Below are 13203 nucleotides of genomic sequence, written 5' to 3'. Positions count from 1 at the left end.
TGCTGAGAAGGTCGCGTCGTTGTCATGACGATCGTCAAAATTTGCATACAACTCTGAGAGTGAAACAGGTTGTCAATAGGTCATCAAACTTTTGAGTATCACTATCGTCCATTATACCTTTTTCCTTGGATACTAAAGGTACGTATTCATATCAAATGACTAGAACATTCACTTCGTGGGCAGAATCTTGAAAATAGCCTTTTCTTGTCCTGTTAACAAAAGAAGATTTCCCTGAACTAAAACATGCATGGGCTACAAGCCAATGTCACCGGGCTACCAACTTCAAAAAATTGTAGCCCAAATGGACTTCCAGGGAAAAAAGTTAATTTCGAGCCCTGTGTTGGTAATACAAATTTCGAGCCCTGTGTTGGTAATACACATTCAGAGAAGAGTAGGACTCTGCCATAGAAATAAGCAAATAAAAATCCAAATTGGAAAAGTACAAGCACTGATTTCCCAAGAAACTATTTTGGGAACGAGTACAATTAACAATCGTTGGGAGGGGACAGCAGATGATAATTTCATCAACTTTTCCCCCACAGTTCTTACGACGTTATTCTAAATTTTGAGAGCCCAAATCTGTTGGAATGAATTTTGGGGGCCCCATCGCCAACATAGACATGTAGAGTCGAACGGCACCAACTTTTCCCATATGTATATCTTTCTGGATGGATGGATGGATGGTTGGTTGGTTGGTTGGTTGGGTGTTGTGGAATGAACTCCCTAATGCTATTACTTTCCAGAGTGTTCGATTGAGTCTTTTAAACACAATTTGAAAACCTGGCTTTTTTGAGATTGTTATAGTACCTATTTGTAATCTGTAAATTTTTACTTTTGTTCAGAGCACTGAGAAGTAGTGTAGTGCTATTTTTAATAAATAATAAATAAATAAATAAATAAATAAATAAATAAATAAATAAATAAATAAATAAATAAATAAATAATAACAATATGTATGTATGTATGTATGTATGTATGTATGTATGTATGTATGTATGTATGTATGTATGTATGTATGTATGTATGTATGTACCATATTCACACACAAACCGGCAGCTTATAAAAGCTTAATATACACAAATACGAAATTAGCAATCATATATCTTTTATCAAACATAAAACTACCAGTAGGTGTACAAGAAATTTGATCATTGAATTTCATCCAAAATTTTCATCTCTTCGAATTTGATTTAATAATTTAACCAAAAAGTGTTATTTAACTATATTTTGTCTATGGCAAAATATGTTCATTTGTTTTAAAGTACAAGCAGATATGAACTGAATGTGCTCACGTGTTTTACAACAGGTTCATTAATAGTCATTCGCTTCACAGAATGTCGGATATCCAGTAAACACACTAGACAATTTTAGCATTTACTCAACAGAACAACTTGACCTACTAATGTTACCCTTGAATGGAAGGAATGACTTTGAGTTCGACAAAATCACAAATTTAGTTATAAAGCATTGTAATTGACTGCTGATGGCTCGACATGTATTGACATTTATCAGACACTACTGGGCGCATGGAATAATACAATATGACATGAATTACTGCATACTTTTTGACTGTTATGAAGTTGTGCAAAACAATTGTACCTTTGACCTGTCTCATATCAAAGTGACAAACAACGAGCAAGGAGATGTTACGCAACATGTGCAGACCTCAGGATAATCACTAACCAAAACACAAGAACAAAGACAGACATTGTATATTCTGACGGCAGTTCAACTGAGCACACGACGCGGAGTGGAAGACAGACTTCTGATAAGACTAGACGTGTATACGGTCTACCACCAGAGTAACTATCTCTGACGAGGATTTATTATAGAAATAACGGGCGACGCGCTGACCATTAACGTTTATTTGTGGGCAAGGGCGAGAGGAAAGCCAAAAATTAACGGGCGAGGCTTGCCGAGTCCGTTAATTTGGCTTTCCTCGAGCCCGCGCCCACAAATAAACGTTAATGGTCAGAGCGGAGTCTGTTATTTCCATTATATTATCAGCGAACACAAGAAAACCGTCAAAATTTCCGAAAATTTCGGGAGCGAACGACAACTGGGCCCCGAAACTGAGCAATACCTTTCCTCGAGCCCGCGCCCACAAATAAACGTTAATGTTCAGAGCGGAGTCTGTTATTTCCATTATATTATCAGCGAACACAAGAAAACCGTCAAAATTTCCGAAAATTTCGGGAGCGAACGACAACTGGGCCCCGAAACTGAGCAATACCGACGCACTGTCACGCGCGCTGTAAAAAATTGGCAAATCCGGAGATGTTTTCAGAAAAAAGTATCTCAACTTGACCTACACGTGCTCCATTTTATTTTGTGATTGATTATGATTTACTTTTGAGCTGTAAAGTTACGATACTTTGAGTTGTTAATCTTAATATTCATATTCACGGGCCTGTAAACAAACCATTACTGTGTATTTGTGGTCAGTCACATGGTTCAGCTCGACCAAACAAAATGCGACAGACAGGGCATGGTAAGATAATGTATTTTGTTTTTCAATATTCCTGTCAATACACCAAATTCATACCAATATAATCGACACCCGTGTGAGGCGTGTAATAAGAACAATCAGATATCTGTTATAACATTATACGTAGCAGGTTTCATCAACTTTCGCACAGTTCTCTCAGAGTTAAATCACTAATTACAAAACTTTATTGAATATGTAAATGAGCTAATTATTAACTTGAAACGCCCAGTGCTTCTCAGTACAATCAAATATTTATCAGATCAATATCTGCAGCAAGTTTATCAAATGTAATGCTGCAATTTTTTAGTAATATCACGAGGTTCATTAAATATGCAAATGAACCCTTAATTAACTCCTCACAACTAAATGCTTTAAACCACAATTAGATACTGTCGGATCAGTATCTGCAGCAGATTTCATCACATTTGGTGCAGTTATTTCGGAGTCATATGTCTAATTACATAACTTCATAAAATATGCAAATGAGCTATTTTTTCACTTGACACTGCTAAATGCTTGTTAGTACAATTAGATATTTATCAGATCTTTGAACTATAATATGAAGATTTTTTGTAAAGATAATTATCTGCTTGAATTAAAATGCAGATTGTTGGGAAAGATGGCCGTAGCATTCTGTGGTTATTAAGGCGTTATAAGGCCCATGGAAAATACAGAAATGAACATGAATTTTTGCAAAACAATCTCCACTTAGGGTGCTATTTTCATCACTAACTCAAAATTTCCGTGGACGTGGTTGGACAAGAAAAATTCATTAGTAGTCCAGCTTACATTGACCTAACACGTGTCAAGATCATTCGTGCAGCTTAATGTTCTAAAATATGACAACGTAACTCAACACTACCATTATGGCCTATGGGGAAATAAACTGGTAGTCTTGTGCCTTGATGGCCTATTGAAGGGAGACGCTATAGTGGGACATATTTCAATACATAAGATGTCCTATGGTGAAAAACAACAACATTTTGCACCGTCCTTCTGTTTCTCTGTATATTATCAAAAACAATGAAGGAATTTGCATACCACATCAGATATCAATTTTGATAAACTTGGGGAGGGGGAGTTAAATCACCGTTGGTGGTCATATTGGACTCAGTGAGGAATAGGGTATGGCATAGCTATTTGTCAATTATTTTCTTAATTCTTCCTAATTTGTCAAACCAGCACTTTTATTGTTTTGAAATACAATTCATCGAAATTCATGAAAAATTCGTGCAAATACATCTACAGCATTTTTCTACAGAGAAGTTTCTTATTTAAATATCTGTAAAAAAATTATGAAAAAAAGGCCTCAGCCTCTGAAACTTAGGAGGTTGAATTTTAGGAAGGATTGCCATTTGTAAAACATTAACCTTTACGGGAGGTACACTGTTTAGAAATTACAAAATTATTCTGATATGAGTGTTGTGGTGGTCTATTGGATTTTGATTAGTGTCTTGTGCTATGAACAATTCATTCCCTAACTGTATTCACATATGTTTGACAACTGGTTTCAATATAAATCCGCTAGAATAGGGTGATTAAAAGTGTACAAAAAAGATTATATTTAAATTAATTAAAACGATATCCATATGGTTATTGTTATACATATGAGTCTACTAGGCAAACTATGAAAAATCAATATAAAACTGGTTATATCTGTTAAAATTGATCTGTTTCCCTGAACATCTTTTTTTCCGAACCATTTCTACCTTTTCATTGACCTTATGATAGTCTTATTCCTTGTTATCACACTTTGCAGTCTGCCTTATAGTGTTCGCCAGCACATCTTGTAAATGATCATCAGTCATTGAAACATAGTTCTTTAATGGTTAACCTCTTAAAACCACAAAAGAATAATATTCTACCCTGTTTAGAGTGATTTGCAGGTATGGTTGGCATTTTCAAACCCAAAACACCCTTTTTTGTTGCCCTTTTTTCCTCCGGGCCCCCTCCTCTGCCGATAACAATGCCTGTGCCCTTATTTTGTCAAGTCTTACCTTTAAGGGGTAACGTTCTAAAAACGACATTTCATTGTGGGGTTCGATGCTATACTCAGATGGATCATCACTAGCAGTCAATACATCTTGAGAGACCTTATGCCTTGGGGCAAATCCGCCTTCATACCCTATCAAGGAGTACTCCATTCCTTGCATGAACCTCGAAAAGTCATCACCATTTAGCAAGGGGAGTCCGCGGAAGAGGAGGGCACCATGGACGTGTAACTCGCGTTCAATGATGTCACGGGCATCCTTAGCAAAATCACTAATTAATGTCAACCTTCTGGCCGAAGGCTTTACGCTGTACAACGCTGGAAAGTTGTCACTCGGACGCGATATGTAATCTGGAAACTTGCTTCCAGTTCGGAGAGCTCCCGGTAGCCATTTACGCCCAACTAACGGCGCTGTAGTCTGAGGTGGAATATCGATTCGAGGACTGTACTTGAATTTGGTAGTGTGCCTTGAAATGGTAGAGGAGCATCGTGAGAAATTTACCATACGCGATGGAGTCAAAACATTACGGAAAGAGACTGAAAATAGCCACATCGCGCAGTCCGCTTGGTTTCTGGATCTTGTTTCCTTCTGCCTATCGAAAAACCTCTGTTTTTTGTAGCTGACCAGGCCTTCATGCGACCTTGCACGTTGTCCATGTCAAAGTCCAGGCAAGTTATTGACATAATGCGCTGTGTTTACTGCGAAACAATGGTGATGTAGGTATGTAAGGCAGCCTTTGAGATGGGTGGTCGTTCTCAATGCATGTCCGTTTTTCTAAAATGCATAAGAGCAAAAGGTAAGCACGCCACACCAACCAAAAACTAATCAGTTCTAGCAATTTGCAAACTGAATCCATGTACCAGATTTGATTCTGATCTGATGAGCCGTTTTTGAGATATCGGGCCGCCAGGCAGACAGACACACAGACTCACAGACACACAAGTACACAGACATCACTGCGACATAAGCTCTCGTGTATGAATACGTAAACTAAAAACGAAGTTCTGCTCCCAAGAGTAACCTGATGCACCGCGAAGCTGATAAGGCGAAAAACCATCATTGTAATTGAGTTATTATATTTTGTTTTGAACAAGATTGTTATCCCGTCCATGTCAACTATTCATTGGAACCTATGACAATAAGGATGTCTAAAAGGTTTAGAGATAGGCCTAGCTGTGTGTGGCAGGGTTGTGTGTTACCGGCTTTACCGGCTTCCATATCCAGCTAGCTTAGTAGTCAATACGCAATCAGTCCTGTGGCGTACTTAGGCTCTCTCACATCCCCTCGCTGGGTATAGTACAGACTGTTGCTGGTGTATACATGCGTAGCCAGGCTCGCTGCAGTATGCTGTTGAGGCCAGCAAGGAACTGTTAGCGCTTATATTTATCGATTTGTTTCGCTCGATTTTTCCTACTGGCTGTCGGTTCTCACCAACATCCCTGTTTTAGGGAAGATAATGCTAAATGAAGTAGTGAGTGGGAATTAAATTGCATGTAATTAATAGAGTAACTATTGTAAACAAGTTTAAGTGAGATATCGTTGATTAATCTCAGGAAGATCTCGATAAACAACGAGTCTAGTTGTACATTTAAAATGCACCCCACAAGCAAATAAACTCCGTGGATTTTGATCAAGTAGTTTGTTTAAAGTCACAGTCATACAATGTATGTCAAAGGGTAACTTTAACAAAGTGCACTGAACACAGTATTCAAGGGGAACAAATCATAAACTACATAAACTTTTAACTTCAATTGCCCTGTAGCTGCAAGATCTCTTCCTTCAAGTTAAGTTTCTGTACGACAATAGATAGCGGACCAGAAAAGTCTATAGTACAAGAGAATTAAATTGATGACAAAATGATGAGTAAAAATCTATGATATGCCAGCCTGAAGAAAGATAATCACATCTTCTTTTACTTTTAGGGATTTAATGTTTCTATATTTAATACATTTTTCAAGAAATGCACGCATATTAGGAACTTGTAAATTTCTTCGACCTTAGGGGGGGATGGATAATTTTTGTTAACATCAAAATGTGGCCGATACCCCTATATATATTGTGGTTAGCTAATCACATACAATCGTTCGGTCACAAAATATGAGAACAGAACGGAATTTTCAAAGTTTATCTGGTCTTTAAAAGTTCATGATGTCTCGTGGTCAATTATTGACAAAGCGTCGAGTTACTCTAACATAAGCAAGTGGTGTAATCTTTGTATATCAGAAAAGCTACACATCAATGCTGACATATCTACACTGTTAAACAAACGCTGAGTTGTTTTCAAAATGTCGCCACCAAAACAAATATTATTTGTTTAACTTTAACATCACCTAGAAATAAAATTGTACGTCCGCAATATATATTACGTCCGCAATATATAATATATATATATATAATTGCTGCAGATGTTTACATGTCAGTTGCTGTTTTCACTTTGTAAGTGTGAATGCTCGATTTCCCTACCTTGACGGAGCTGTGAATGTATTTCATACTTGAATGCCCAGAGCTGTTGTACATAAATGGACGTTAATCACTGATATCAAAGAGAGAACAGCAGTACATCAAAAACTTCAGTGGGTAGTTAGATGGTTACTCACCATCATATCAAGTGTTTATGAACTCATGCTAGGCTTACTGAAATTCTTTTTTTTCCTCATTTGTGGGTAATGCTTGACATATTTCATGAACAAGTAAGCTGTATCTTTTGACAATTTTTATTCTGTTTATGAACGACAGAAATATCTAGGCTTCAGTTTGACGACCTGGCATACATATGTATCATATGTATAAAGTAGACATATATAGGTCCAATAATCAGTATCATTAAGGCAAATCAACTGTTAATACACGAACTTTTGGCTACAGTGAAAATTCCCCTGTTTGCTATATATAAGCAGGCTATTTCGACATGCTTTAATGCCGGGCATTGCAATGTACATTAACCTTTTCACCGTCATGGTGAGCCTCTACAGAGGAAAATGGAAGTGGAAAGGTTCAGAGAGTATATGGCAGTGTTTGATAACACAGAACAAAAAAGAGCAAAGAAATTGTCATAAATTGTGGCCACTCTCCCTCAAAGGTGAACTAAGTTTAACTACGGTTTTTCATTACAATTTAGGTACATAAGTTTATTTTCAGTGACAATGCATTATTTCAGCTCTCTGAAATCGTCATTTTAATAGTTGTCCTTGCACTAGCTTCCAAGAACACGATTGGAACTAATTTGAAATTATTCTTCTTATTTTTCAAATTTGTCAAAAATGTTCAGAGCAATATAGCTGAATGTTGCAACATTACAAATTACTCATAAAACAAGTGTAAAACTTATAAAGAAACACAGATGGGCCTACTTTTGCAGATTAAACAGACATCACTTTACTCTCCAAACATCCGAAATTAGTTCCAATCGTGTTCTCGGTACTAAACGTGAATTTTGGTTTTCCTGTTACCATTTTAATGACAGGTTCAGAATCTTTTTTATAGAAAAGAAACACTACCAGTACTATTAACACAGTACAATCAAACCTAAAAAAAGAAAAAACTGGGCTTAAGCTTGGTTCCAATTACATTTACTGAAAAGCTGAAGCCAAATCTGATGTGCATAGTGTCTGAGAGGACCTTTCTTTTATCGTTGAAACCATAAATGCACGGTTATCAAGACAAAAACTGTTTTTGTAAACTATAATTTTAGTCATGAAAGAAAAAAACACATTTTATTTGAAAACCTATGACAGAAAGAAAAATAGTTACATAAATGAAAATGGAAAATATGGTGCATTTTTCTCTTTCTAAAATATTCTGTATGTCACTGTAACGATGTATTTGACATGTTAGTGCATGATGCTTTCTCGTACATATTCCCATTGAGAAAACAATAACGGATCAATTTTTGTCATGTTTTGTATATGAACTGCAGATTGAATAATAATTAGTAAGCTTTGCAAAATAGACCTTCAATTTGCACACATCCAGATACAATCATAATCAAGCTGCAAAAGTTAATTGGCAAAGACGTTGTTTTAATCATGCATCAATTATTTTACAACATTGGTCTTGTTTACATTTAAGAAGGCGCTGCACCCAACAGCGTATTTTACTCCAAAAATCACTTTTTTGCAAATATTCCTTCAATTTTAATTACTTTGTTAACCCAAGATTAAAATATTGGTTGGGTTCACCTTTTAGCTTGTCAAGCAGTCATAAGCTGCATGATAAAGAAGTGTCCATTTATGCAATTGTATGAAAATCACCCGATTTCCTGGCTTATTTCTTCTCCCAATGTCAAGACTTCCCAAGAATTTAACTCCACTCTGGCTTTGTCGAATTTTCTAGAATTTTCACATTGTGTTCTTTAAATGCTATATAACAAAACGAATATTGAATTTGGCATGAAAGTTCTTAAATGTTCTAAGAAGAGGCATTTTAATTTTGCTAATCATGATTTTAATTAATTGTTTGAGTGTCAATCTTCATCTTTCAACCTATGCCATTTTAGAATGAGGATAGATAATGCAAAACAAAATAGTCGTTTTGTTATAACCTTGCTGGTGCGTTCGTTGTTGAATTTGTCAAAGTTAATCTGGTGATAATCTGGTGACAGAGTCCACAGATTAGTAATTTACCCTTGCTTATTTTGGCAAATTAGGCACTCAAACTCATCAGATAAATGACTACCTTGCTTGCTTGGCGAATTAGGCACTCAAACTGGTCAGATAATAGATGCAGCATGCTGATAGAACGTTTACGCAAGATTGTCAAGGGTAGTGCAAGACCAAAACACCAAAGTTTGGTAGAATAAACCTTTATTAGCAACAGCAAAACACCTACCCACCCCTGGGGACGGACACATAGGCAACTCCTTTTGGTTACACAACACACCACGGCCACTCAACCCACGTCAGAAAGTGAAACATAAACAAATCACCACACTTTGCCATGTCACTGCTGTGTATCTTCTTTATTCCTGATGAATTACAGTGGTAGCTGGTGTTTGAACACACAGTATACTTGGCACTATTCATAAAACGTCAATTATTAAATGTTTGCAATTACTTAGTAGAAGAACTCCTGACAGTCACATCATTATAATGGAAACACAACCCTAACAGTGAACTTGTATGAACCCTAGTAATGAACTATCATGCTCAATTGTTAAGGTTGTGTTACCATTATAATGATATGACTCAGTAATTGCCAAAATTTAATGTAATTGACGTTTTATGAAAAACATACTATGTATTCAAACACCAGCTTGATTGTAATTCATTAGAAATAAAGAAGCAACACATTGACATTGCAAAGTGTGTTGATGTGTTTATGTTCTCTGTCTGAAGTGTGTGGAGTCGCCGTTGTGTGAAACACATGCATCAGATCATACATGTAACTTCCAGACGAATATTGTTGAAATATCCTGCACTGCCAATGATACCTCACTATCTTGACTGTGGATAGTGAACTGCTCGAATGGAAGTTCGGATATTCATGTCATAGTGATGCGATTAAACAGGCAGTTGTTCACATTTCAAAATCTATTCGGCTTCGAATTTTCAAATGTCTTTGCAACTAATGTTTACTCAACTGAGTGATTCCAATGGTATGCTGAGATCACACGAGTTTATTTGTACCCTTTTCGTTTACTGATTCTTTGAAACATGACCTCGTGTTTCATATTTAGACATGCGTGGTCTTGCTCCTACCCAAAAAGATAATTAACCCTTAAGTTGAGTTGGTGTCCAATATCTAGTGCATGGGAAGTTCTTGATGAAATTCGAATATATCATATTTCTTATAAACATATGCAGTGCAGTTTTGAACACTCTAGTCAAGTAGTTCATATCATTACATTCATATTCAGGTATATATAAATGCACGGAGTTATATAGTTTTGTATAAGAAAATACGTTATCATTCTCCCCAAAGACACCCGTGTAAAGTGAAAAGATATTTTCAAGTGATATTCCAAACTTCATATTTGTTGACCACATATCCACTTCTACCAACTCTCAGTCGATCTCAGTTGAGTCCTGACTTAACTTTAATAGTACACAATAAAAATAGTACATTGCTTATACTGTGATTAAATATTAATGAAAGTTGTGTAGCATTTTTCATTAATTAGCAAGTTACTAATTTACACATTGAACTAACTTCCCAATAAGGGGTATAAGGCGGCGTTCACAAATAGCAGGGGCTGGAGGAATCATGATAGAAATCTTTTTTCAGAGCCCCCTCAATACCCTTCCGTCTATATGATCAAACTTTTTCAAGTTTCCCTCAAATTATCATATAGACTCATATTTGTCAGGGATGAACGCACAAAAAAAAATTGGGCATTTCTGCTCGTAGATGTTCGACACTAGCTGTTATTAGCAGTTTGTGGAGCCATATTTTCCATTCATTTTTATTTATTCTATTTATTACTCATCCAACAGGTGAACCCAATTACAGTATGAGGTTCCCATAACCCACTATCCAATGGAGCAATGAGGAGTAACGTGCCTTGCTCAGAGGCACACCTCCGAGCTGAAGTCTTGAATTCACCATCCTCTGATAGTGAATCAAGTACCCTAACAACTGCCCCACGGTACCCCCCTCCCTCTTTCCAAAGGCAAGTTCTTTAATTGATCCATCAGTCTAAGCCGTCTTGAGTTTATCCAATTCTGGCCAGGTCAATGATGGCACCTGCTGAATAGCACACAAAATGACGATCATGGGGGAGAATGCAAATTGTGAATTCCTGGCTACGTTTTTTCCAAATTGTGAAAAAACTGAGCACGTTGACCCAAAAGTACAAGACATATATGACTTAGATGGTACTCAAAATTTGCAATACTGGAAGGTTGAAATATTCCAATGAATAGACATTTCAATCTCTGAAATCTTGGCTGTAAAAATTTGAAAAAAAAATTAAATAATTCCATTTAGTCACATATTTTGAGTAATTTACGCAAAGGAGGCTTCATACAACATTGCATGAACTAATTACGAGATAGATTACCTCATTACCGTATACGTAAGAATGGCATTCTGGAGTATGCCAAGGTTTATAAATGTACACACACGGCGGTATGAGAGTCTGTAACTGTTTGGAGTTTTACTTTTTGTGTCATTCTGTCCCAAGAACCTCTTCATCCCATAAAAAAGTTCCTCTTTGTACTCTAATCAACAAATGATTTTGTCGTTCCCTCTAAAGAGTGCTAAAGCAAAATACCTTTCCATGCCTACTGACATAAAAGGGTTGCCCTTTCCCCAGCCCAACAAGAGGAGAAAATAAATGCCTTCCCACCAATAAACCATTCGTTAACACCTTTTGGCACGAACAGCGTTATTTGCTCCCCCCCCCCAAAACCATTCTTGACACTGTACTGCCATACTTGTTAAAATGTAAAATGGTACAGTTAGAGCATTAATTGAATATGTCACACTGCTAAAACCAAGGCCAAGTCACGAAATGTCTAGATCTATTGCAGGATCAGAAGACCCTGTTGACACATACAAGTCTTAACGTATTTTCATACACTGTCTCGTCATCAAGATGAATTTGTCCAGTCATCGCTGTCGATATGAAGTGAAATTCTATTTTGATTCTGCATCCCCTACATACATACATACATACATACATACATACATACATACATACATACATACATACATAGACTCATACATACTGCATGATGTATATACATAAATAAAGACATACAGCAAGATAGACATACAACAAACAGACAGAAAGAGACAAACACTGGATTTTTTCACCCGTCAGATCAGCTTCAATTGTTATCGATCTCTGACAAAATGTAAGTTCAGAGTCGATATGGACTCATTACAGTTCACCCGGGTTCAATGACCTTGTGCAGAAACGTACTTCTAACCAATTACTTGCTTATATTGGGGTTCACCATAGACCCTGCAGGGTCTATGGGCTCACTCAGGGTTTATATCGGACAAATCACTTGCAAATTGCCATTATTACAGCAAGTTTACCCCCGCGGGATCAACGACAAAGTGGAGCAACCATAGACCCTGCAAATAAACTGCAGGGTCTATGTGGCAACCTACTTCTCACCGAGTACAAGCATATATAGGGGTCCACTCACCGTTTGTATTGCGCAAAGCACTTGCACATCGCTATTGTTACAGCAAGCGTACACATCCAGTTTTCATTTTATATCTTCTTGCCATCAAAATCAACAAAATCACGCACACGTTGTAATGAATAATGTTCAAAACTTTCCTTTTATTCCAGTAATATTGCTCAGTGCGAAAACTTCGCACAATTTATATTTAATGCATCCATACTGGGCTGGATTGTCAGCTAAGTGGTATGGTGCAATTATAGCGTAAGGCAGTTATACTACGGCAGCATCGGTTTAATCAAGTCATCTTATTGTAGTCTATCCCATCACGAAATACTCTGTAAATAACGTCAAATAAATGTGCTTCCAAAAGCACTTACACATGTAGTTTGGCATTGACGTATATAATCATAGTTGACTCCAAGATTAGCACATATAATACAAAACTATAAAAATTACAGTGTGTAAGTTTGACGTCAGGCGACTCACATTTTTTCACAAAAGTGATTTCTCCATTACAGCGAGTGATCCCTCAAGATTTACTTCATTGCCAGGACCCGCAGAAAATGAAGGTATGGTTATAATCAGATATATCTCAAGCAATTTTTCCCATCAGCCTTGAAATGGTGACTTGTGAAGTGACTTAATG

The 13203-nt window shown here is 36.8% G+C and overlaps 1 protein-coding gene across 2 annotated transcripts in view; it reads right to left on the bottom strand.

Moving 5' to 3' along the window:
- The window catches only part of LOC139142313 (dapdiamide synthesis protein DdaC-like), a 38141-nt gene extending 33031 nt beyond the window's left edge, over positions 1-5110 (bottom strand). Inside the window, exon 1 of one of the 2 annotated variants that reach the window (XM_070712216.1) lies at positions 4486-5110. In XM_070712216.1, coding sequence (XP_070568317.1) covers positions 4486-5031 — 546 coding nt within the window. In that variant the 5' untranslated portion in view covers positions 5032-5110. The remainder of the gene's footprint in view (positions 1-4485) is intronic. The other variant, XM_070712218.1, reaches the window with a different exon arrangement.
- Positions 5111-13203: the final 8093 nt, after the last annotated feature.

The sequence above is a fragment of the Ptychodera flava genome, chromosome 10 (assembly GCF_041260155.1).
Source record: "Ptychodera flava strain L36383 chromosome 10, AS_Pfla_20210202, whole genome shotgun sequence".
In the NCBI taxonomy this organism is placed as follows: domain Eukaryota; kingdom Metazoa; phylum Hemichordata; class Enteropneusta; family Ptychoderidae; genus Ptychodera; species Ptychodera flava.
Note: the sequence above shows the minus strand (reverse complement) of the source record. Positions and strands in the feature narration are given on the sequence as shown.